Raw genomic sequence first — 26,235 nt, forward strand, 5'->3', positions numbered from 1 at the left:
TACCTTAGTTGGACAGTCCCATAGCATTGTGGGCCAAAATTATTATTTTAGTACAGCTCACCAACGGTTCTGGGATAGAGTGATCTCTGCATCACCTCTTGAGTGAACATGGGGTTATTTCCAGAATTAGTCAGTCTTTGCTTTTGCCACAATGCTTCAAGAGAAACAGGTCAGCAATGAGACAAATAGACGAACAGTTTAATTACTTCTCATCTCGGCATCACCACCTGAGTAATCCACCCAAAAGATAAAAGGATATTTTAAGACAACCATGCACACAGAAAACAGAGCTAAACTTGTACAATGAATGTTTCAAATAACAAGGAAGGTTCTTCAAATGTATTCCCACCTGTCTGAGGGTCGAAGAGTTACTGGGTCAGATATGAAAAAATAGAGCTGGGAAATGCTGAGCCACCACCAGGAAATTCTAACACAAAGGCTCGGATGGCAGTGATGGATGGTTTTCGTTTTCCAGCGAGTACAGGTGCATCAGGGCTAGGAACCAAGTTTTGGCACAAAAATAATAGGAAGCAGTTCTCTTAGCTCTGAAGCTGAAACATTCATTTAGTATCAGCCCAGTCCTGCTACTTGCTGCCAGCAGGGACCCTTTCCATGATTCCGGTGGCAGCAAAGTCGTGTAAGAATAAACTCCCTTACTAAACCTCTAAATATGTACAGCTATGTAAATTTAGTCAGCTATTGAAACTTAGAGCTGGAATGCCTTCTTCCCAGAATATGAAGGTCACACTTTAAAAGCAGACCAACCTACTTCATGTATAGTATACACATAGAAAATTAAGAAACCTCTCTAACAGTCTTTGATTACAGCCTCATGGCATTAATTAATACTCAGAAGAGAGCTCACTGCTTTTTGAAACGGAGGAACAGGAGGTCCTGTGGCGTGCAGGCTCCATGGCTGGGAATCACCTCCCCATGTGTCCTCCTGCGAGACCAGCAGGCCGGGCACACTCTCCTGTCAGCTGGGAGAGGCCAGACCCTTGAGATAACAAGTTCTCCATGTCTCTGGGACACTGTGTTGAGACAGGTAACCTCCTTACGGAGCCGCTTTTCCCTGCCCATGAAGCTTGGAAAACAGGTTCGAACCAGACACCTAGCCTTGGATGGATAAAGTGGTTTAGGGGAAGATGGGCCTTGCCATTTTGTTCTGAGAATGTTCTTCCATGTGCTATGAACTAGGTGCTTGAAGGGCAGGAGCTCCCCTATTCTGAGCTCAGTTTGGGTCTCTTACTTCCTTGTGCCTCACTCGAGAGACAGAACACGGAGAACTCAGAGCTGCCCCTTTCCCAGGCAAGTGTCCTAAAACCACTGATCTTATCATATATTTTTTTCTCTCTCTTGCCAACATGTTATTAAATTATAATACCAAGTAATCCAACTTTTTCCATACAGCGTAAAACAATATAAATGTGAGGCACATCCTTTCAATATCTTTCTTTCAGAGTGCCTGTCTTTCTGGTGACTGCAATACCTCCTTGTCCCTTTAGACAGCAGCATCAATCTTGTACCAATTTGGCTGCTTTTTCTCTTGGGCATGACCCTGTAAAGGCTTTGAGAGGACCACAGCTAGGAAGTGTAGGTGTGTTTCATGAATCTGGACAGGTCCAAGCATGGTGGGGATCAGCAGCAGGCCCACAGCAGGCAGAAGGACAAGGCTTGTCCAGAAGGCATGCAGAGGATATTTAATGCCAGAGGCTGAGTGGGGAGGGTGGTACCCAACAACATGGGATTTAGGTGTTGACAATGACAGGCAGAGTAACAAGACCCTTTTGTATGTTACCGTGTCTCCCACTGAAATCTGAGGTGGAGGAGCCCAAGTCTCACTATTCTGGGTAATGGTCAGGATTTGAGGAGCCTGTGGTGTCAAGGGTATGCTGCCATGTAAATTATGTTGTTACTTCTAAACATGCTTCATTTCACCACTGAGGCCAGGATAAGAAAAAGCCTGACTTAGAAAAAGCAATTTACTTCAGAATACACAGTAAAAATGTATCTTATTATAGATTTAAGAGTTGAACACTAGATTAGTGAGAGCACAATTTAAAGAGCTTGTTAAAATCAAGCGAAACAAAAGCAATCTGTGGCAAATGATATGCTGTGGAAGGCAGGGGTGGGTGTATTTATGCTGGTGGTGCTGATGGGGAAAGGCACCAGAGGTAAACTCCATCCTTGGTGGGTATGTGAAGTGCAGCCTGTGCCTGAGCGTGACTTTGAGGACCCCAGAGAAGGAGTGGTGGGTACCAAGTCTCTATGAGGGGGACTGGTCAGACCCAACAGCTAATACCACTCTTCACATCTTTATTTGCCTTTAGAGGAGGTTGCTTCGGTCCTGTCGGGTGTAAAGGAAGGAGCTGCCTCTTCCTTTCCATGGCAATATAGGCTCCTCAGTGATCGCTGCTGTGAAGGCATCTGTTCAGGGCCAAAGGAGAATGAGCAGGACCTTCTCCTCTTCTGGGCAGAACAAGGCGTTAATGGTCTAGTGGAAGTAATTCTGTATCGCAAAGGAAGTTGATAAAATAGAACATAAACTTCTCTAATGGAGGATTTAATTACCAGAAAAGCCAGACTGAATGAAGCATTTGAGCAGAACTATTTCATCACTGAAAAGGCGATGATCATTAATCCCCTTTCTCCAAGCCCAAATTACTTATTCTGGAGGTCTCAGAGTGCTGAGACTTAACAAGTATCTGTGTGTGTGGATGTGCTTGCATGTCTTTTGTGTGTGCATGTGTCTTTGCATCCAGGCTGTCACCGTGCTTTAAAAAGTCTCAGATTTTCTGTGACTTCACACAGATTTCCAGCTAAACTGGTGTATCCACATGATCAGGCTGAAACTAACCAAAGTAATCAGGTCTAAAGGCTGGAAAGTAGGCACAACAGTAATGAATCAAAAGGCTTAAAAAGCTCTTAAATTGCTATTTCATTCTTCCACACACAAGCATGGCTATCAAGGTTTAACTGCAGCAGAAGGACTTATTTATTTTATTTGAGAAACAGGCACTTCTCCGAAGCCCTCTATTAGCCGATATATCAGCTTGTTCATGTTTTATGTTGTTGTTTTTCCAATATACAGTTGGAAAAGAAATAACTGTGCCTGACGAGGCCGGGATGTATGCCTGTAAAGTTTTAAATGCAGTTCTGGTATTTAGCCTTTAAACTTAATGAGATTAAACACAGAATCCATCCATATAATTTACCCTAATGACTGCTTTGTAGTTGTTTTCGTCAGCCAAATCGCGTTAGAGTGTTTGCCATGGTCGGGCACTAGCAGCTACTTTTGGAGGCAAAAACAGGCTGGGAGCCACCTGCAGTGAACTCAGCCATGGCCAAAGTGCCCAGGTGTGGGCTGGGGGCTCCCAGCACGCCGGGAAGCCCTGGCAGAGACTTCCAGGTGATGGGGATGAGGACACGTGTGGGGCTGCCACCTCCGTGTCCCCTTTTGCCTTTCCTGGCCCATGCTGTGCTCAGGAGCAGGGCTGAAGCTGGAGCACGGCCCCTCTGAAGCCTTTCTGTGGGGGAAGCCAACGCTACTGATGACCCAAGCAAGGAGTGTGAGAGTAACCCGAAAAGATGAAGTTAGAGGTGGACCCAGCTCAGCCAAACCCAAACTGAGTGAGAACAGACTGTCTGCAGATCTGTGGCACCTACAGATAAAAATCTGTTTGTGCAAGTGCACAAAGCCACTGTGAAAAATGGTCAACAAACATCGAAAGAACAATTTTACTTGTCATTTTATTCACTTAACAGAAACATTCACTTATCAGGTATCACTGAAGTGCATTTACAGAACTTAGCAGCAAATTCACATAAGTAAATTCGGATTTATTTTCTCTTGTTGTCTTTTTTGTTTCTTTTTCTTTTTTACAAATATTACAAATGTACATCCATTAGTACAGTATTGCCATTCACTCATGCGTGTTATGTACAGAAATCTTCGCTAAAGAGTTACTACTGAGCGAGTTTTCCTTTGCTTCAGGAAATGCTGCATTGTAGGTCATGCGTGCTTCTGGGAGGTGGTCCCACCACACTCTGTCGCTGCACATAACGAGAAGAAGTAGACATCTAAGGTCACATTCAACCCTAGTGCAAGCAGGTGCAACTCCACTGCCTTCAAAGGGATCGGCTGGTGCCTGCCTGCAGCAGGGGCTCAGTTCGATCCCCACCGCTAGATTTGTTCTGGCAGCTGAAGCCAAGATTAGGTTTAGGTATTTCTTGCAACAAAGGATAATTCAATCTCACCACACTTCTCTTTTTGTCCGTAGGAATAACCAGGCATGGCATTTTGTTGTCACCTTAGCAAGCTGATGTCGTGCCAGGGCTGGAAGAGGGCGGATGAGGGCAGGGAGATGTAAGGAGGAGCCTTTGAGGTCTTTTGTGTGCTAGGTAAAGACTAACTTGAAGAGGAAAAGTAGAAGACATGCTTCCCCATGTCATACGGGTCTCTGCTAGAGCCCTGGTCCTCCTCTCTGGTTGCCCAGTGGCTCCCCTCTCTTGGTGGGAGCAGCTGAAGCCCCTGGGACCACCACTGCTGGCATCACCAGCAGCATCTCCTGCCCCACCAGTCATGGGACTGACCACGAGCCCTCCCACCACCCCCGTGTGCCTTTGCTGCCCAGGATTTGCAGGGCAGCTGCAGCAGCAATGGCTGTGTTGGAGGAAAGGACCACGTGAAGGTAGCGGGAAGCTTCAGGAGACGTTAGAAATATTCCGAGCTCTAATCAGAATTCCTGACAAAGTGGTCAAAGCATTGACAAAGTGGTTACTACAAAATGCTTCCATTACTGACATGTCTCTCTCTTTTTTTTCTCTCTATTTTTTTTTTTTTTTTACTATTTCTACTCTGTCTTTTTTTTTTTTTTTTTTTTTTTTTTTTTTTAATATTTTTGGTAGTTAATATGGAATGTATTATTTTGTTGAAAAGGTTTCTGGAAGGGGAGAGCTTTCTTTTATCTAATTTAAAAATTCTAATTTATCACAATTGTTTTTATACAAGACACTATAGATACATCTTGTAGTTTATAATCTAAAAATAAAATCTCATCAAAATACTGTAGCTATTCTATTGTGGGCATCAATAAACAATGTATTTACTGTATATGGCTCTCCAAACATGATAAACCCTATACAAAGAGCATCTATCTTTATTGATAGGAACAGTTTCCCGTGTAAAGGAAATTACATGGAAAAATATGAGCCTTATGTTGTTTGAAAAGTAACTCAGCTTGACAGTTCTGAGAAAATACCAAGACAATTATCACAAATCAGTAGCAGCATGTTATATACAGATTTAAAGAGAATCACAGGAATAAAAAGAAAAAAAAGTAGTTATATACCCGCAAATTCTGTCATTTAAAAACAAAACAAAACAAAACAAAAAACGTTTAAAGAAATATACAGGGCATTTGAAGGTTGGTTCTGCAGTGGGACTATCAAAGCTCAGTTCTCCCATGACAGTATCTTCTGCCTTCTGATTAAGTTTGGGATGGTTTGAAGCTGAGATAATATTAAACCCAGCCACAGTTATGAAGGAGATGTTTAGCTGTTAGGTGTTACTCATCTCCTAACTGAAAAAAACACCTGATTTTCAGGCAGCAGATGAATAATAATAATAATAATAATAATAATAATAATAATAATAATAATAATAATAATACTTGCCATTAATACATAAATAGAATCTGGAAACTCTTGCATTGAGTAAGATCTTACCCAAGCTCATAGTTGTACCTACCGCACCTCCATCAACTGGATTATGTGCCGAGGTGAAACCCACTGTAAGAGTGACTGCACCTTACACTGTTGGTGTATCTGACCAGAGAACTTTTCTCCTGCCAAGTTCTTCAGACATGAAGCAGGTAAGTATTATTATCCCCATTTAACAGATGGAGAAACGGAGGCAGGAAAGAGACAAGTATCAAACGTGCTGTCTAGTTTGGGATGTCTCAGTTGTGGCTACCCAACCCAGCAATTTTTCAGCTGTAGGGAGCATCCTGAGCTCATAATGACTCAATTTAAAGTGGTGGACCCTTGGCATCTTTGTGGTCTGAGGCTCTGGGTGCTGGCTTCAGCCTGACTGATTTGGGGCAGAGCGGTCCTCACCCGCAGCCCTGGCAGAGCAGTGTAGGGGTGGACAGAGGAGAGCATCTGCCCTGCAGTGCAGGCTGAGGGAAACCCAGGTGGCCCTGCTCCCCGTTGGTGCCTAAAGGTCACGCGGGATGAACTGGGCTCAGATAATTAAAATTTGCAGTGTGCAAAATTCATGGCCAGAATTGAAAATTTGGTGGGAAGTAGTTTGGCCACGGCGCCAGAGGGAATAAATGTAAACACCAAGGGAAAGCCAGTGTCTGGCATTGTGCTCAGAGCCAGCAGTGGGAATTGGTTTAAAAATGCTGCATATCTTCAAGGCCCAAATTCTTTCTCACAGATTTAGGCAGCGAGCTGGGTGATTTTTGCATAGAGGTTAGACGCTTTTTTTTTTTTTTTTTTTTTTTTTTTTTTTGGTGGATGATTATGGATGCTCAGAGACCTGCTGTGTGCCTGGGGTACCTCCATCTCTGTGTACTATTTTCTGTTATTCGGTGACAACTCTTGCACTGATTGTGTGAGGGAAAACAAACTCTATTTGGGATCAGCCAGGTGGCCTGCTAATGCCTCAAATTGTTAATACCAACAGCAATAAACTATGAAAAGCAGAATCTTTGTGGGATTGGCATTATTATTTGGGCAGGTACATTCTTGGGAAGGGGTTGTTAAAAAGCAGTTTTCTAAAGTCGACTTCAGTGCATCATACACATTTATATTTGTGTATTTCCAATACAGAATCAAAAGAAAATATTCCCATGGAGTTTGCTATTAAATACCAAGCTGTTTCAATTCTCTCGGCTCATGCATCCTGCCTAGCCTCCTCTCCAGCTGATTTGATCTGGTCACATAGCAAAGGTCTCGAGTGATTTACACAGTTAGTAGGAACTGATCTTGCTCTGGGGGTTTCTTCACCCAGGTGCCCAGACCGGCTTTCTGAAACGCTTTAAACAGCTGCTGCTTGACAGACTGGTACGTCTGAGCCACCAGCTTCGCCTCGCTGTACACCGATGGCATGTCTCCATGGCTTGGTGTTCGTGTGCTCAGCTGCAGAACAAGAGTCAGAGAAGAGGAAAAATGAAATAATAATAAAAAAATCAACCCATGAGCCAAAAGAAACAGGAGGCTTCAGTAGCCGTATAATCTTCCTGTCTACATTTCATAAGCAACAAACAAACTATCACTGTGCTTTGTGTGTTTGCTTTTGGTTTAACAACAACAACAGCAAAAAAAACCAAAAACAATAGGAAAGCAATGAATGCCCATGACACTGTTTCAAACTGTTGCAAAGAGGAATGAGGTAAACAGCTTTGCCTTGGAGTGGGCATCATCATCAGCAAATCTTAGTGTGCTTTGCAGTGGCAAACATCTGCCTCTCGGTTAGAATGATTTTTAGAAAAGAAAGAGAAAAATCTTGTCTCTGAATCTTTAAAGAATGCACACAGGTTACCCCAGTAGCTCAGGGCTTCAAAGTAACACTAGGAGGCTGCAGGAGGAGAGTCTCCTGCTGCACCCTCCCTTTCCCTTCTTTAATCTGTTACTGTCAGAAATGCTGTGAAACCTGCCTGGGATGGGGCAGAAATCAGTGTCAGGATCTGTGGTGGTGCTGGAGGGAAGGAGGCCGGTGCAGGACAGCAAAGCAAGCGCTGTGCTGACAGACAGACGGCCACCTGCAGCCCTCATGGCCCCAAGCACGCACACAGCAGTACGCACCCTCTGTTTTCACAAGGACCAAGCAGAAAACCTTCTCTGACCTGCCAATGCCTTAACAGCGCCAAAGCAGTGGTGAGTCTTTGACATTATACGAAAGAAACTGAAATCCGGAAAATGCCTTAAAGCTAGAAGGCAGGTGAAAGTCCAACGCTTACAAGCCAGGGAAATAGCACCCTGTAGGAAAAAACACTGTCAAAGCACAGCCTTGGCGAGCAATCAACACTGCTTTCCTTCTCTGTAAAAAGCAGAAATGCTGAAAGAGGGACTGCAGGAAAAGTCCACAGGAACACACAGCCTGAAATGAGCTGCTCTGCTTCGCTTGGTGCCATCTGGGCACACAGCACGGGTCTGCTCAGCCCCGGGGTGTGTAGGCCCAGCCAGCGAGGGAGGGCGATGCTCCAGCTGGGGGTACATGGGCTGCAAACTGGCTACGGCCCTGCCATAGGCTTGTCCCGGGATTTGTTCCTGTGAGGATCCCTCCATTTTGGGTAGCAGTTGGAGTGTGCTTCACCTCCTGTCCCATGCCTGGTCAGGACCCGTGTCACCACATGGTGACAGGGCACAGGGCATGAAGCCCAGGCTGGTCCCTTCTGCTGTCCCCAGCCTCTAGGTCTCTGTTACTGCTTGGTATGGATGAGTCCTGTCAGACTCCTTTACCCAGGTGTCCTGCAGAGCAGAACAAGCCCTTTGGGCTCATCCTTACACCTCCCCACCATACCTGTCCTTATGCCTTCTTGGATGACCTTGGTGGTGGAAGTGGCTGTAGACTTCTCTGCCATCATTCTGCCTTGTTCTTTCCCATTCATTTCCCCATAGGAAAAAGATTTGGACACTTAGTAAAATCATTTTTGTCTTGTCCTCATTTTCTCTCACCCTACATGAACTATAGGATGATTCTGGACAAGCCTCATTATCGCAAAATAACATTACAGCAGTGAAAGGAGGAGGGCTGGAGAGACAGTGCTTTTTTCCTGCTGCTCCTCCTGGAGGTGGCAGGGTCAGGCTTGCTGCCTTAGTCCCTGCCTCCACCAGCACCTCCTTGAAAGGTCAGGCAAGAGGAGAAACAGTGACTTCAGAACTAGGAATAATGACAGAAAAATGCCTCATACAAGCATTCAGGAGACAATGTACTCCCTGATAAATTGCCAAATCCTATTCATGTAAAATAACAACACTGGCTTGAAATTACTTTTAAAAACACCCCTTTTCCCTGGGTTGGTTTGGAGCCTGAATGCAGAAAAAGTTCTTTTTTTTTTGTTAGGCCCATTTCTGTTTCAAAATGTTCATACTCAAATCTCCTCGGCTTCATGTTTCCCACCTGTCAACAAGAGGAAGGATTTGAGGCACCACCCAGTCCTGGCAGGAGGTGGTTGCTCCCTGCTTCCCACTCCATATCACTCTCCTTTCTTGCCCAAACCCTATTTGCTTTCATTTCCTTATTCCATACCAGGCTTCTTCCTACATTTCCTACATCCCTAAGCTCCACCTTCTAGTTTTCGGCCATCCATCTGACCTGCCACTGTCTCCTGTCTGTGGAAACTAAAGTGAAGTGTGAAGGTAGGCTGACCATGGTACCATTTCAAATGAGGGGAGCTGATGGCCATCTTTCCTAGAGAAAGTGGGGCTGTTGAAGGCTGGCGGCTACGTTAACTAATACAGCTTGTAGTTTTAATGCCATTAGGTTGTACTGCTGCTGAGTGTAATGAAATCAGAGAGCCTTCACCTTGTGACAAGTAGGTGTGTCATTGCATGGATTTATCAATATTAAATAACTCATCTGGGGGAGTGGGGAAGGAGAGGGGAATGGGCAATCCATAGCACCTGCTTCCATCAGTCAACTTGGGTGAGACAGGGAGCAGTTTAAATCCTAAAGTCTAAATCCTTGTGTAGGCCATGAAGTGATTCAGATGCATCCAGGACAATGACAAATACATCCCTCAGGCCTCTGAGACTTGGTGAGTTCAACACTTCCCTTGGAGACAAAGAGATACTTGGGGTAAGACATAAAAAATCCCCAGTTCTGCTTGTGTGGACACTGTCTTGGCTTTTCACTGCTCATTGGAGCTTGGCTCCAGTGCCATGAAGAGCCAGAACATCCATCTGCTCTTCAAACCTGCCTGGGTTTCTGCTGCTGGCTTTCTTTGTGCTCTCAGCTACTGCAGCTGACCCCACAGGGTCTCTTACCATGAGATTGCCAAGACAGGGCTGACTCCTAGGTAAGGACTAGACCATGTGTGATGGGCAGCAATGTTCAATTGTGTCAGGCTTACCTTGCCATGAAGCTTTGCCCACCGAGCGAAGAACATGTGCTTGCAGAGCCGTGAGGGGCTCCCGCAGTTCCTCTTCCCCGTTGTGGCGTTGATAACCTCCAGGTCGGCATTCCCCACAATCCAGTTCACACTGAAGCCAGGAGATTTTCCAGGCTGACGAGCATCAGCATGACTAACCCCTGGCAGGAGAGAAGGACATCATTAACACCCAGAGCCCCAAACCTTAAGAGGATGAGAATGTTTGGTCATTCACTGCGGCACATGCGACATCCTCGGGTGAATGCATTGCATGTGCTCTTGTCACCACTGGTTAAATGTGACTGGTCTGAGCACCCTAGAGAGAGAACGTGCAATTCCTATAGAGCTTTTCCTACCTTGCAGACAAACCTTTTGTTAGCCTGAGGAAAGAATTATAAAATTATATTGAATTATATTGAATTATAAAATCATAGAATGGTTTAGATCCAAAGGGACTTTAAGGACCATCCAGTTCCAACCCCCCTGCCATGGGCAGGGACACCTCCCACCAAACCAGGTTGCTCAAAGCCCCATCCAGCCTGGCCTTGAACATTTCCAGGGATGGGGCATCCACAGCTTCACTGGGCAACCTCTTCCTGTACCTCACCACCCTCTGAGTAAAGGATTTCTTCCTTATATCTAACCTAAACCTACCCTCTTTCAGTTTAAAACCATTCCTCCTTGTCCTACCACTGCACCCCCTGACAAAGAGTGCCTCCCCAGCTTTCCTGTAGGCCCCTTTAGGTACTGGAAGGCCACTGTGAGGTCTCCCTGGAGCCTTCTCTTCTCCAGGCTGAACAACCCCAGCTCTCACTCTCTCAGTTTGTAATGTATGGTGTTGACAGTAGTGTCATGGTTGTTGAATGAAATCTTCCAGGAAGGCTTTAATGAGATGACCATTTTTTAAAGGAACTAAACAAAATGCTTTTGCCATGAATTACTTCAAGTGTGCTTTTCCTGGTCTGGTGTATTTATCTGTTATCAATTGTGGGGACCTTCTCTATGATGGGTACTCTTGATCATAGGTGATATAAATGGGGGATAAGAAAATATGAATCATGCATTCCAGCACCACAGAGAGATTATTATATCCAAGTTAATGAAGATCATGTTGACATCACAGACCAGCACATAAAACAACTCCTCACATTGTTTCTGCCTGCAAGATTCCTACCCTGCAGGATGTGACAATTTCTTCAAGATCTAGTTAAAGTCACCATGGCAGTATTTCGGACATGCTTAAGTGTGATACATCTTTACTTCCAGACTGTTATAGTGATGATGTTTTCAGTTGCCTGTGGTGACTGAATGACCTCTGTGTCATTCACGTGGCCAGTTTTGGACATCTGATAACACTCTGCAGTCCACTACAGAGCCTACGTGGGTGAGATCTCCCTTGGCTATAATGGAGGGTGGCCAAAAGGTCAGCTGTGGATGTCTGTGTGATGGAGTTATTGTTAATTAGGTGTATTCCTAACCCTTTGTAACCATTTACTGTACATCGTCCTTTTCATGATGTCTACCTCTTTCCCTCTTCTCTTACCTGGAACCAGGAAAAGATGAGTCTTTGTGAGGAGATAAGAGGAATAAAGTGTGTATTTTATTTTCCAGTACAGGAGTGAGCTCTGCTTTGCCCTGCTCATTAGTGCTTCTGGGAGCAGACAGTTAACATCTGGAGCTTCCCAAGCTGGAAAAGATGGAGCAATCTGAGGCTGTCCAAATAGGTTGGACAATTTGGGCAGTGGATGATGTGGGAGGAGATGGGGACTGGTAGAAACAAGGCATCTGCCACCACCTCTAAACATGGTGAGTTCAGTAGGCACCTGAGAGGGACTGTGATGGAGGAGGAGAGCTATGCAGGGCTGGTGGCGATGGGGATGCTGCCTCCATGGCAGCTCCTGCCCATGGCCCTTCAGCAATGTCAGTGAGGGATGTGCTCCCTGTCTGCTCCTTCCACCGTGGTCCCTTCTGCCCTGGGAGGGAGCTGCAAGAGCCTGGCAGAACTGAGCACACACAGTGAGAGAAAGGTGGCCAGTGAAGGGAAAAGAATATATGGCACATCCACTTTGTACTGGTGGCAAAGCTGGAACTGCAGAAATCAGCTCAGTCACTGGGACCAAACTCATTGCCGTGTAGAAGAGAATTACAGCTAAATCATAACCTCACCCAGGATTTGTAAACACATTCATGGTGTATTAATACCTCGTTCATTTTTTTTTTTTTTCACCTGAGATAGCAGATCAGTCTGCATCTAAGATTCCAGTTCACCTAGGCAACAGACTATAAACTGAAAGCCTGGAAATCAGATAGCTCCTGGAGCTATTGAAACGCCTCTGTACAGAACAAGATGCAAACAGATCAAAATCTGCTGTTTGACACTACACATCGGCTCTGCCAAGATAGCACCCAAAAAGAATGAGTGCCAAAAAATGCGATAGCAAACACCCTCCTGTGAGAAGCTGCCATGGGTCACAAAATCAGTAAAAAGGCCATGAAAAAAACTGTGCAGAGGAAATGGAAAGGTGGCACTGGGGCCAGAGCAGGCTGTGGGTGCCCATCAGTGGGGAGGTGTGGGCTGTACACCCGTTCCACGTCCAGCCCCAGACCTCCCTCTGCTCCTGGTGGGTGTCCATGAGAGCAGGGGGCTTGCACTATGCCTGGAAAGTGCTCTGTGCCAGTTCTGCTTTCACACTTTTTCTTCCCAGTTATCATATGTCAGTATACATATTTAGCTAAGTGGAAGATATTTTCACATCGTTGTCTGAATGCAAGAGAAGAGGCTTCAAAGCAAACACCATGAGACTCATGCCAGACGCGAATGGGATGGCAGACCTGGATATATTCTGTGATTGCTGTTTTTGATCCTTTTTGTAACATTTTTCTTCAAGTTTTCCTTTTGACAAGTAATTGTTCTGACTTTGTTTGAAAGGTAACTCCCAAATAATCTAGATCATTTTCTCTCCTTTATGTAAAACATCCTCCTTAAAACCAACACAACAAAGAGTACAATAGGAGACTGTAGGAACTTGAAGGAAAAGAAAAGTCTTTGTACAAACAATACGAACTTGAGCATTGTGGGATATGAAATGAAATCTATTCTCATTCTCCTCTCCCTCCTAGCAAAGCCTCATGCCTCTTCGCTATACCCTTTAGAACGGCCTCAGTCTTAAGAGAAAGAGAAATAAAAATTAAACAGTGTTTTTCTTTCTTCTAAACCATACACCCAAGAGTAATTCCAGTGAATGAAAGGATTTCCATATGTCTGGGACTACTATGAGTAGAAAAGCTCACTGATTATTTATCTGTGGGGCCAAGGAGATATTTCACGATATCTCATCACACAGTATGACTCTTCTCTCCACTGAAATGCTTGTAGCATTACGATGAAGAGCCAAAATAATTGGTCTCCTTATAATTGGAGATCTCCTGCAATTTAAAATCCCCAGCTGGTCTGATCCCAGGGAGGGGAGAGGGAGGTGGAATAGCCTGGTCAAGGTTGCTGTGGTTTGGTGTTTAATGAATTCGGTATGGCTTTTGGTAGGTGGTCATTCCCACAGTCACTGAATATGTTGTCAGCACAGTTTTCCAGCTAAGAGAAATGCAGCACAAGGCTCAGTGATATAAGTTCTAAGCAGGGCTGCAGTGTGGGCTCCCCGGGACTTGTGGGGGAGGGAAGATTACAAATAATGGCTTTAGAGACAAAAACAATGCAGACAGAGAGAGACAGATTCCTCCCACTGCTTCTCCTAGGCTGAAGAAAACCCACAAACACTTCCGAAAGCAAAGCAAAAGCTTTTTCAAACAGCAGTCTCAGGGAAGGAGGAAGCCAGCCACGAAGCATGCAACTACTTGGAGTGCCACCAGTGCCCCTTTGATGCACTTCTAACTGCCCTGAAATCTCTGGCAATTACTTACAGATATAAACACACACTTGAGCAATTATGTCTTCTCTGCAAGTCCAACCCAGCCAAACAATGGCTATTCTGTGGTTAAATCCCTTGTTGTGTTTTCAGTCCTCCAACGGGTCAGGCTGGGTGTGATTTTGATCTTAACACATGGGTGGGCTTGCAATGACCTAGGGCTGGCAGAAGTGGCATGGGATGCAAACTGCTTCCCCGGTGGGAGATGCAGATGCCTCCTGAAAGCAGGGGTGTGTTAGCAAAATAACATCCAGGTTTGGGAAATGGAGAAGTTTTTCCTTCCTCCCTCCCATGGCATGGTGTGGGAAGAGGGGGCTGAGTGGTGCCCAGGCTGGACCAGGGCAGGAGGGACACGGAGGAGGACGAGGAGTGTGGAGCACAGTTTCCTCATACTTGCACTACACAGGCTTTGGCTAGCTGCACTGAAGAGTTAAAAATTGAGATAAGCTGTTCAAACAAGATAAGCCTTTTGACCTATTCACCTTATAACACGTACATGCATATTACACTTACCAGATGTACAAAACCACACAGAACCTGAGAATTTCCCCAGTGGCTAAACTATCACTTCTGCCTCAGCTAAACTAATTCTGTCACAAGGACACAGAAAAAGAAAAAGAAAAAAACAAAAAACAAAAAACAAGAAATAGATAAAGGGTAAAATAACAATTTCCATGACTTCAGGACCTAGAGGGCTATGAAAGGCAATGTTACACCCCACTAAAGCATCCCAACCTCCCATCTCTGTACTCCTGACATTGTACCGGTGTCTCAGTGAATCCTCCTGAAAAAGTTATCAGTGTCTAAGAGCAAAATAAAGGTCTGATTGTGCAGAGCTAGTGTCCTTACACTCACATGCCTCATGGGGATCTGAAAGGCATTCAGGACTGTGAGACTTTGCTGGGGTGAGGCTGGGCAACTGCTGCCTGGCTGGGGGTTAAGTAATCTGTGGTGGAGATGGGGAGAGATGAAGAAGAAAGGATCAGAGACCTGGGGCAGGGAGAAGGGCTGGAAAGAAGTGGTGGCAATGGAAGAAGCCCAGATAATAGCTGGGAACCACCAAGCTGCTCGCACAACTGGCAGCAGCCTCAGTAGGGAGCAGAAATGCCTCCAGGAGGTGTCCTAAGCAGGCAGGGACCCCTGCATGAACCCACAGTCCTTCTCTGAGCCATCTGCTCTGAGTACGACTGGTGAAGGAGCAGGGCTCCAACTAAGGGGCACTGGTTGGGGGTTGCATGCATGGGTCCAGAGATGTGAGGACTGCTTCTCCTGACCCCAAACCTTTGTACCCTCTCTGGGTGTGGGAGAGCAGGATGAAAGACTTAAAACTAAAATGTACTGAACAGTTCCACCTCCTTTAAAAAAAAAAAAATATATATATATATATTTTTTATTATGAATAACTTTTTTCCCAGTTAGTGTATTGACAGGTTTCCTAGTTGGCTTATATCCACTACTAATCTTTTTCATGGTCACTGAATTTAAAAGCACGCTTCTTCATTCTACAAATTCATACTCAGCAGGAAAAAAGGCGGCACGGGCTAATCATTTACTCACAAACATGTAAACTTTCCTGTTAGTGACCTGAGCAATTAGCAGTGGGAGAGGGGCTCGTTTGTCTTGCAGGCAGGTGTTCACTTACCACTGAGAAGCATCTGATTGCGCCGGTATGAAGCTGGCAGCTGACCAATGTCTTCTATTCTATGGCTCATTACCCGGGAAAGGTGACCAGTGTGACAGAGGCTTCCCACAATGATGCTGTGCAAGTACATGGGTTCGATGAAGGAGCTGAGGAGTGCGCCTTGGAGCCCAAGGATGTTCCACCTAGAAAAGAAATTCGGGAGAGAGAAAACACATGGGTGGAGGAATGGCCACAAGAGAGCAGTCCTGGGAAAATCAGCAAAGGCCAACACATGGATTGGAGGGATGAGGGGTGAAACCATTCCTGTCCTTGTCCTATCATGCATGAAGCACTGTGCTGATGGTTTATTATACTCCCGTAGGACTGATTCTCCCCACACAATGTTTTTAGATTACTGTCATGCCACTGATTCAAGGGATGTATTTCTATCTTCTGTTATTGCAGAGGCTTCCTGTTAAGAACTGTTCTTTATATAGGCATTTTTGTTTGACTGAAGTTAATTTTGCACATTTTTAGCCTCTTTCTTTCCTTCTTTCTTTCCTTCTTTCTTTCCTTCTTTCTTTCCTTCTTTCTTTCTTTCTTTCTTTCTTTCTTTCTTTCTTTCTTTCTTTCTTTCTTTCTTTCTTTCTTTCTTTCTTTCTTTCTTTTTCTTTTCTGCATGTATCCTTTTTCAATTGCAAGGGTAGAGCTATAATGAGTGCTTTTGTTATTCTTCCTTTACTTACCCTTTGTCCTACATTACTACCATCCCTATTCATACAGCCAAGATGCCATGTGACTTAGGATGCCAAAATTATCACAAAGGTCTTGTGAATATTTTTTGAGAACCTCATAGGGTGGCACTTACTTGCACAAATGGACATGCAGATATGAAGACATATCTAAGAGACATATCTAAGTGCCTGTTCCTGATAAGCACTTATAGGCAATTTATTTGTAACCGATACTAAAATGTTCCCAGTGATGAACCTGTCTCACATTGCTGATATCTCAAAGGTGCAAGAAAATTATGGTGAAAACCTTGGGCTCTTCAGTCTCTTTATGACTGAGCTCCTTACTGGATTAGTTGCCAGAACTATCATTTATTTTAATTTCCTACACATTTTTCCATCATGCTAGGCACATATATGAATGGGTTGTGAGTTCTTCAGGGGACAGGTGACTGGTTAAAAATTGGAAAAAAAAAAAGAGGACGAGATGTTGTGTGATGCAGTTATCTTCTGTAGCAAACCTGCTCAGCTCAGCCCATCTAACGAGTTGTTCCCTACCACACAAACACTAACATGCTCTCTTACAATATTTTTATGTAAGCTGAATGCTGTCAATCTGTTTGAATAGTTTTGAGTTCAGGAGTTCAAACTGAAAACTCCTCAGAAAATGTAGTTTTGCAGAGTGTATTTTGGCTCATTAAAAACCAAAACACCGGCAACATTTGGAACGCCGTGGCTGACTGAAGTAGAGGGTAAGAGGTGCCTGCTATTTAAGGCAACAACCAGTGGCTGCCATGCTAAATAATGTGTTTAAAGCACAATCTCCATCAGCAGCAAGCATTATGTAGCTAATTTCTTACATCATTGTTCTTTTCATTAATTAACATTTCTCAACCGTTAGTGCAATTATTGCAGTGCCTCAGTGCTGTATGTCTCTTTTCATGATTAATAAGGAGTCATTATATTTCCCTTTCCTGAAGCAGTCAATTAACACGGAATACTTTCCATTAATTACTGAATGTTTAAAACCAGCATGCTGTACCTGGAGAGCAATCTGCTCTAGGAACCTGTGACACCAATTGCTTTAAAAAGTTCTCTTTAAATTTTATTCCAAAAACACAAGCAATTTAGCTGGCTATATTAATTTGCCTCCGAAGCAGGGCTGTGAATGAGAAACATCTTTTAATCTCATGCAAGAAAAGGCAGCCATCTGGCTGCCGAGGATTTCAGAGTCAGACTCTCCCTGTCTCCCTCTGTAAATGCAGGTCATTAAAGTAATGTGTTCATCTACATAAAACTCAAATGGAATATAAAAGGTAATATTTATATACAAACAATTTAGTCCCACAATTTAAACAGTCATTGGTTTTATGAAACATTTACTTTAGTTGATCAGATTTGCATAACTTCATTTCAAAAAAAAAAAGTGTGGTCATTCCTGCAAATAACATCACTTTTAAAGGAAAGAACTAGCTGCCTCTTTGAATAAATGTCTTACCATGATGCAAAATTAATAATGCAAGCTTAAGAAATTGAGTTGAGTTCAGATAACAGCACTATGCCTCAAATGAGCTTCTGAGGACAGTAAAAAAATTAGACAGTGATATCTTTGTCCAGTTGGAAGCTTGTGAGATTTTGGTATTGTTTTTAACATTTGACATTTCCTTAAAAAAAAAAAAAAGTATGTTTGATTGAAGGAGAGAATAAAAACAGCTAAACAGAAAAACAACATATGTTCAACAATATTGGAATTTTAATGATATGCACATCACAAGAAATCATCTGAGCTTTATTTACCAAAATAGGAAATTGTGTTCAGATCATAAATTACAAGGTAATAGTGATTATTTCATTTAAATTCTTTGCAAGGAACCTGCCTTTTCTTTAGAGATATTTCTCTGCCTAATTCTGAACATGTTCACCCTAGCATATAAAGGGATTCGGATGTCAATGGAATTACACTATTGTAAATCATAGTATAAGCACGATCAGGTCAGCCCCTATGTGTCAAAAGCATTTCATAAACATTAATTAATTCTCACAATGCTTAAGGGAGGTAAAGCCCCATTTTTATACACACTGGGAAATCAAGGATGAAAGGCAGCACGATTAGCTGAAGTCTGTGGCATTATTCCCGTCCCAAAAGAAGACCCAGGCAGGTTTGGTGGAGCAGGTGGGGGCACAAAACTCCTATATCAGCAGTGGTAGGTATAAGTGGCTACAAAACAGATTGGGTGGAGGGGTAAGACCAAAGAAAACAGGGGACATACAGGGCATGAGAGCAAGTCACACCTGATGGGGAGAAGGTGGTGTAAAAACCACGCTGTCCTAGAATCAGAGAGCATCCTATGGTAGAAAGGGAAAAAAAAAAGCAGAAACGGTGCCAATATCGACAAGACAAGATTCAGCAGCTTGGATGTCTTGCTGGATCTCCTCAAGCAACACCAAGGCTGGTGTCCACCATCATGGCAGGGGGGAAACAGTATGAGGGTGGCACTGGCACTGCTACCGAGGGCAAGTGATGTACTGCTGGTGGCTTTCTGGTTTGGCATGACCTTAGTTTGGCTGCAACCATGCAAGAAAGAGGAATTAAAAAAAAAAGAAAAAAAAAAAGAAAAAAAAAAGAAAAAAAAGGAAAAAAAAAAGAAAAAAAAAAAAAGGAGCTTTGCTTGCAAGTCTGGCCCAGGTTCAGTGTTTGGCTGGTTACTTCATTCTGGAAAGCAGCCCTGAACACAAGTCCCACCATGCCAGCACAAGCCCTAGGAAAAGAGGTGCCCTGTGCTCAGATGACCAAGCAAAATGAGACCCTTGCACTGCTGCTCCTGTCCTTCAGAGCACAGGAAAAGGATGTTACTGTTGGGGGAAATGTTGACTTACTCATTCTGTTTCTGTTTTGGGGATAAACAGATCTGCCTTAACAGGCTGCCAGTTCAGCAGTTTGCAAAAGGAATAGACTTAACTGACAAATATTGGAGTACTGGGGAGAAGGTCTCCTGTTCTGTGTGGTGTTCATCCCTTTACCAACAAACATGGATACTGCACTGAATTGTAACAACAAAACTTGGTCCTTTGATAACTGAGAGCCTAAAAAACTTTTTTTTTTTTTTTTTTTTTTTTTTTAAGGTGGTTGATAAGGAAAGTTCTCTGAGCAACAGTGAAGCTATCAATATGGGTGTTCATTTCTGAAGGAGCAATTTCTCTATAGCCTAATTTAGGTGTATGAAAGTAGCTGTGTTCCCATCTGTAACAAAGTGCTCACTTCAAATGCAGCTTTTCAAAATAAAATTATTATTCAGAGCAATGCAGTGTTACATTTTGGGTCCTCAATATATCAAAGTGACTTTTCTCACTATGAAGAAATATGCTGGATCATTCTGAATTTTCCTAATTGAGCAAGATTTTAAGGGCTGTTTTCAAGGCCAGGCATCTCTCTAATAACTTATATGCTGTGTGCTCCTTAATAACCCTTACACTAAAGAGAAAATCAACCCACTGCTCCCTTAGTCACAGATCATTAAAAAAAAAAAAAAGCACAACAAAATCTTCAGCAAGCAGGATCAACAAAAACAAATGTCTCCCCTTTTCACCTAAATGTGGGAGCTTTCAGTGCTTAAATGGAAGGAAAGAATACCCTTCCTTTTGTTCAAACAGCAGATATTACTGCACTGTTTACAAAGACAAAATCCAGCGTATGGTTTTCAATATAGATAATCCTTAAATCAATATATTTTTGCCTGTTTGTCAATCATGGAAATGCCAGCGGCGAGCTGGGAGGCATCCCAGACCAAGGCAGTCTTTCTTTAATGAGACGCCGTGCTCTCCTGGCCCCACCGAGCCCCTGCCGCCTCCTGCGCTCTTCGCCAACCAATACCACCCGTGAGGCATTCAGGGAAATATATCCCCAAGCCACCCCCAAGTTATTTGCAGCCTTGGTTTGCACGTGGCATCACTCAAAGAGAAACTTTGGTGCCTGCCTGCCCTCAAATGGCTTCAAAACAGAGATATGGAGAAATTGGCATCGATGCTTCACAGCGTTTTGGGGAGCACTGTCCACCTGCCGTTGAAGCTGAGGCTGAAGTGTCTCCTCGGGACCTTTGGAAACCTCGTCTGTTAAAATGCACTGCTGATGAATTTCAAAGCTTATTTTGTTAAGGCTTTTAATAAAACACACACTATTTGTGTTGTTATTAAGAGCTTTAAGTCTTACCCACTTTGCGTGTTGTTAACCTCCTGTACCACAGTTTCTATTACCGATATTTCCAGCTATGCTTCACACAATATAAATTGTTATTCATGGTGGCCTGTGCTCAGCAGAACACCTGTGGTGTTCCTATTTATATGACCATTTAGCTATTATTGGTTTGGAAACTGGAACTAGTGCATTAGTTTTTGATCTGTATTTTAACAGTGGGTGGTTTATATATGTTTTCTGGAATATACCTCGTGGTGAAAGATTGAAATTGAAATCTCAGTCACACAGAAAGGGGTTAAGAGGGAGAATTACAAATCATGTGCACAAATCATCTCTAATTGAAGATCTCGCTGTGCTAATTGATTTTCATTTACATTAATATGCAGCCTTTGAAGTAGCTTTTCTTAACAGTTACCTTGTCAGGCTCAGCCTTCTGTTAACAATGGCTCCGGTCGACGGGCTAATGCTAAAATAGATCTAAGAATGCCAGTTTCTAACACTGACTTTTAGTCTTGCATTTTTATATGCTATATTTAAATATAGTTTAATGTGCCCAAATCATCTTGTAAAGTGCTTTCAAATTCCCACTGCTAAATCCTGAAACAGTGCTTTAAGACCACATTACCTTGCAACACTTTAAAGATATTCTCAAAAGATCCCTCTAGCTTGTGGGCCCACATAAGCTACGAACCTTAGCCATGGGACAGGAACAGACTGTCGGGGCTGTAATGCCAAGTTTGAAGGTCCTTTGTTACTGTTTGTGACATTTTATAGGTGAGGTATAATTTAGATGTTCTAGGTCTTATTTAACCTCCAGGCTTAATGCTGCTGTTTCTGTGAAGTACAAGGAAGTTGATGACCATTAACCTGGTAGCAAGAAAATACACAGTCTTTTAAAGGTGACCTTTTAAGAAGCTGTAGTAAGAAAACAATTTCAAGGCCAGAGCTTACAAGATACACGCCGAATTCTGGCTTTTATTTGCTGTATAAAGACAATGTTTGTGAGGACTGTTTCCCCCAAATCCTGTGTAAACACTTTCTTCAGGCCTGCATCCTGCAAGGGCAGCTGCAGATTGGCAGTTGGCAGAGGCCACCTTCTGGAAGAGGACAAGTGCCTTGTCTCGTGCATTTATTGGTACATTCATACACTATTAGATGCACATTGGATGCACAGAAAACTGGCACCTCTCCAAAGTAAATGCATCAGCTAGGTCAGAGTTTAAGATCTCCAATCCATTTGTTGAGATGTATCAAGGAAGAGGGTCTTGGGGAAGAGCAGTTCACTACACAACTCAGCCTCCAAAGGGACACACAGATAAGAACCGATTTTTATGTAAACCTTAGCATTGAATGCTCGTATTTAGATCCTCTAAATAATCTGCACACATTTCTACAGTGATGATAAATGACCTGGAAACACTGCTTTATGCTATGAGGCTGCTGTGTCATGGTGGCCTCCTCCTTGCACTCCCAGTGCTATTGCTCTTCTCTGCCAAACCACAGGCAATGGTCATCATTAAAACTTTCTGTGCAGCTATTCAGGGGGGAATGCCCCGCTATTACGGATTGGCTGGTGATGGGAGAAATAATTTCTCTACTTTCTCTGCATGGAAGATGAAGGGAGACAGGTGCTGATGTATAAGTTTGATGAGCTCAGAGTGCAGAGCAAGAGACCATACAGGAGGAAGGACAGACAGTACGCGTTGGCAAACCAGGGGCATGGTGGGACTAGGGCTTGAGTCATGGTGGAAGGAGCTTGGCCTGAAGCTCAGACAGAGTTTCCATGAGCCAGAAGACAAAGCTTATGGAAAAGAAGTTTCTGGACTCTGGCAGATACTGTCTTTCCTCTATAAGTCTAACTAAAGGATGATGGACTTCAGTAAAAGAAATATACCATTCTTTAATATTTTTTTCCCCACTATATTTTTCCTACTTTAAGAAAAAGAAGTAGAGACATTTGGGACTTCTTATTTTATATATGAATGTATTTGTTTGTGCAAATTATTACCTGCAGATCTGGAGTGCATGTATATGCTTGATGTGTTTTGGGAAGCCAGAAATGTTGTGCAGGGGAGCGTGGAGGCTCTGGGCTCTCTTCATGTAGCTTCGTGTCACTGAAAGGGACACAGACAGCCTCTGTCCCCAAGCCCCAGGGCACCAAGGGAATGCTGAAAAGCTTGCCCCCATGGCTGGTGGGAGCCTGAGTGCCTTTCAGACCTTGCTATTCTGGATATTTATGAGGGTCCAAGGTGAGAATTTAGTGCTGGACTTTACAAAATGTTGATCACTGCACTTGAATCTTTGAAGAGCAGCTGAACTCTAGACATATCCTTTCTTTATCTAATTGTGTGTCCTTTAGTGTGTGTGCTTGTACGTTTTCCTTCAAACATCTGGACAGCAAATGTAGAGGCTTCCACCAGCAGCAGCATTAACTTGGCATTGACCTTCTAATAAGCAAAGGTATGAGCTGATTCCATGTCCAGCCTTGGTGTGAGAGAGCGAGAGCAACAGAATTTTAATCTAGTCCATTGTACGAATGTGTGTGATTCCATGAAAAAAGAAAAAACTAAGCTTTTTTAGGGCTGTGATGTTGACCTGGGATATCTTTGTTGATATAAAGGCTAATAATAATTTCTGATCAAGAAAATGTTGAATTACTCACATTTTTCCCCAAACAGTTGATCTTTTTCAGAATTATTTAGCTCATGATATTGCTCTTTTTCACGGTGTACATTACAGAGAGAAATGAAAGTCAAAATCCTAGGTGTTAGTGTAACTAATGAATTTCGGGTCTAAAGAACATGGTTTAATCCTAAAATCTGTGGCACAAAAAGGCTGAACTGACTTTAGCTGCACTGTGAGACTCACAAAAGTTCTGAGTGTAAAAGCTAACACTCTCTCAGGGTGGGTTATCTGGGGATTCATGGCGCCCAAACCTTAAATTTGCACATATAAATGCATAGGATTTTAAAGCCAGAAGGAACCACCAAGATCTAGTCTGACCTCCTCTATAATGCAGTTGCAGAATTTCACCTCGTAATTCCCTGCCTGAGCCAAATAACATGAGTATTCATGCTAGAAGTGTTTGTGCTTTAATTCAGTAAGGGAATAGGTATGATACCAGGCTGTTTATCCTGCAATCTCAACACAGCCACAGAACCCAAATAATGCATACCAAGCATCAAATTCTCTCAAATTTGTGGTGATAGTAATAAAAATTGCTAAATGCCTTTGAATAACAAATAAATCTGATTAAATCACTCCCTGCTTGTGGCTATCCTCTGAGCAGGAAGAACATAAATTGTTAGATATAAGATTTATAGAATGTTATTCACTTTTCTGGGTAACTCTATTCTTGGATCTTTGATATTCGGATAGCAATGTCCTTTGCAAATAATGCAAAATGATGTATATTTTAGCAGCTGGTTAGGTTCTCAAGAGGAAACGTTCTCTAATAGCCCAGTGTTCCTGAGGGGCTTTTACAAGCAATAAAATCCAAAGTATACAAGTCAGATTTTTGTCAAATCTTGGTTATACAAACATGAATTTCAGCTCTGGAGATTTTTATTTTTCTCATTGCTAGACACGTCCAGATGATGTGAAACTAGATTCCTGCATCCTGCAGACATTTGATGAGTCAACTCTCGTTGTGTTAGAGCAAATATTTGAAATCTGATGAATGGCATGGAAACCACTTTCTGATTTCTCCACTGGGGCAGAGAGGGGGGGAAAGGGCCCTCGCACACCAATATCATTGTTCACCAAACTCCACTCCTGTCTGTACTTTCTACGTCCAGAGATAAAGGCAAAAAAATACTCTATATGTGATGACACATAGGTGAGGTGAAATCTTTGACTTCTTCTCTGTATGGTTGAGGAGGATAAGAAGGACAAAGGTTGATCATAGATCGTATTTAATATGGTAAACTGAAATTTGGGATCAAGTTTATTGAATATGTCATATCCAAGCCTTTTCTCACCAGTCTTTGCTAAGCCCTACATAACATTTCTAGCAGCCAAAAATCACTGACAACATACTCACCAGCAGCTTGCCCTGCAGGGACTGCTTATTTTCTACCATGATAGACATGTTTTTGTGAACATTTCCTGTATTGGTGCTTTGCTTTCAATACCACAGTGATTCCCAAATTAGAGCTTGTGAGCCCAACAGAAGTTACGACACAAAGATGTGTAGTTTGGAGGCTGTTTTTTAATCCTGGAGTTTTGTAATCCTGGAAAAATCCTGGTAGATTCTTTTGTCCTCACAGACAATGCTGCTTAGACATGTGGCAACAAAGAAAGGATTCACTGAACGTGCTTAGCAGATGTGCTTGGAGAAAAACTTGCTTCTGCGAGTATGTATTACAGTCAGCATCCACATCAACACCGTTTGCAAAGCTGATATTTAATTCACTGGCTAATGACATTCAAAACCACGGAGAGTGCAATATTTCAATTCTCAAACTTGAATTTTTTCTTTTATCTTTTTTTTTTTTTTTTTTGAGTCTGAATTTGGAAAACCCAGCTGCATCTAAAACAGTGTGGGAGATCCACTGGAAACAGTTTGGGTTTTCTTTTATCTCTTTATGAATAAATGAAAATATTATAGCAGAAGATGCTCTTTATCTGTCATGCAAGCACAACATTTGTGATGATTACGCTTAGCAGAGTGTGGATTTTTTGTTCTGTCTTTTGAGCCTGTTAGTATTTACATTTGCTGGTTCAGTCGTACATTTTTTTGCCAAAACGCCAGGCTTTGCTAAGCCTACAGACCAATTGAACTTTAGTAGGTCATCTGGTTAAAGCTAAGTGAATAATTTATACATTTACATTAAACAAAAGCTTTATACTTTTTAAAAAGATTTTGCTTATATTGGCTTTTAATGATTGGGCCAGATTCTCAACTGCTGTAATTTAGCTGAGTTCTTAGGAACAATATTCCAGCAGAGAATTTGATCGTAACATTTACATTTTTATAGTTATAATGCAGTGTATTTTACATGGAGAGCTGCATCTATACACATTATATATATAATTATGAGCATAAGTATACATGCATGTAGAGGTATATACTGATTGTATAAGTATGCATCCAACTGCACATGCTTTGTTTTCAGTTTGTGATAACCATCATTTGTTATCAGTTAATGCTCTAAATAGAGAAAGGCAAGTATGATGACATCTTATGTGCCACCATGGAGTAATTATGAAATATTTGTAAATGGCAATTATTCTCCATAAAGATATGTCATATTTACAAGACAGAGTGGAAAGCCACGGAGGTGGCTGTGACAAGAGAGCTCTGCAATGACATTCAAACTATTAGCAATATTCTTAACAGTATTTAGGGCACTTTATTGGTGCAGATGAGGTAAGCTTATCTGCATGATGGTTGGTTTGCAAGTTTTGCAGTAAATGATCCAATAAGAGCAATAAGATGTATTTTATTTGCACACTGAAATTCTACTGGCAGAAAATGCTGAAAAGAGGGTTTATATTTTTGTCACACTGTAAAGAGCAACTAACGACCCATGGAGAATTTGGGAAAACGTCCTATTTACATTCCATCCTATTTATAGGGTCTATCTTTGCATACAAAGGCAGTCTTTGTTTCTGCAGGCTTTGTCAGCACCTGTGAGTTATTCCCCCACCAGTAGCCATCGTTTTTTTG

General features: G+C 42.7%; 1 protein-coding gene across 1 annotated transcript in view; it reads right to left on the bottom strand.

The window, feature by feature from the left end:
• Positions 1-6,969: 6,969 nt before the first annotated feature.
• ADARB2 (adenosine deaminase RNA specific B2 (inactive)) overlaps positions 6,970-26,235 on the bottom strand; it is a gene marked incomplete at both ends in the record, with an annotated part of 307,517 nt that continues 288,251 nt past the window's right edge. Inside the window, 3 exons of the mRNA XM_082754534.1 lie at positions 6,970-7,146; positions 10,083-10,261; positions 15,663-15,844. Of these exons, the coding sequence (XP_082610660.1) occupies positions 6,970-7,146; positions 10,083-10,261; positions 15,663-15,844 (538 nt within the window). The remainder of the gene's footprint in view (positions 7,147-10,082; positions 10,262-15,662; positions 15,845-26,235) is intronic.

This window comes from Aythya marila (assembly GCF_965140915.1).
Source record: "Aythya marila genome assembly, chromosome: 2".
In the NCBI taxonomy this organism is placed as follows: Eukaryota; Metazoa; Chordata; class Aves; order Anseriformes; family Anatidae; genus Aythya; species Aythya marila.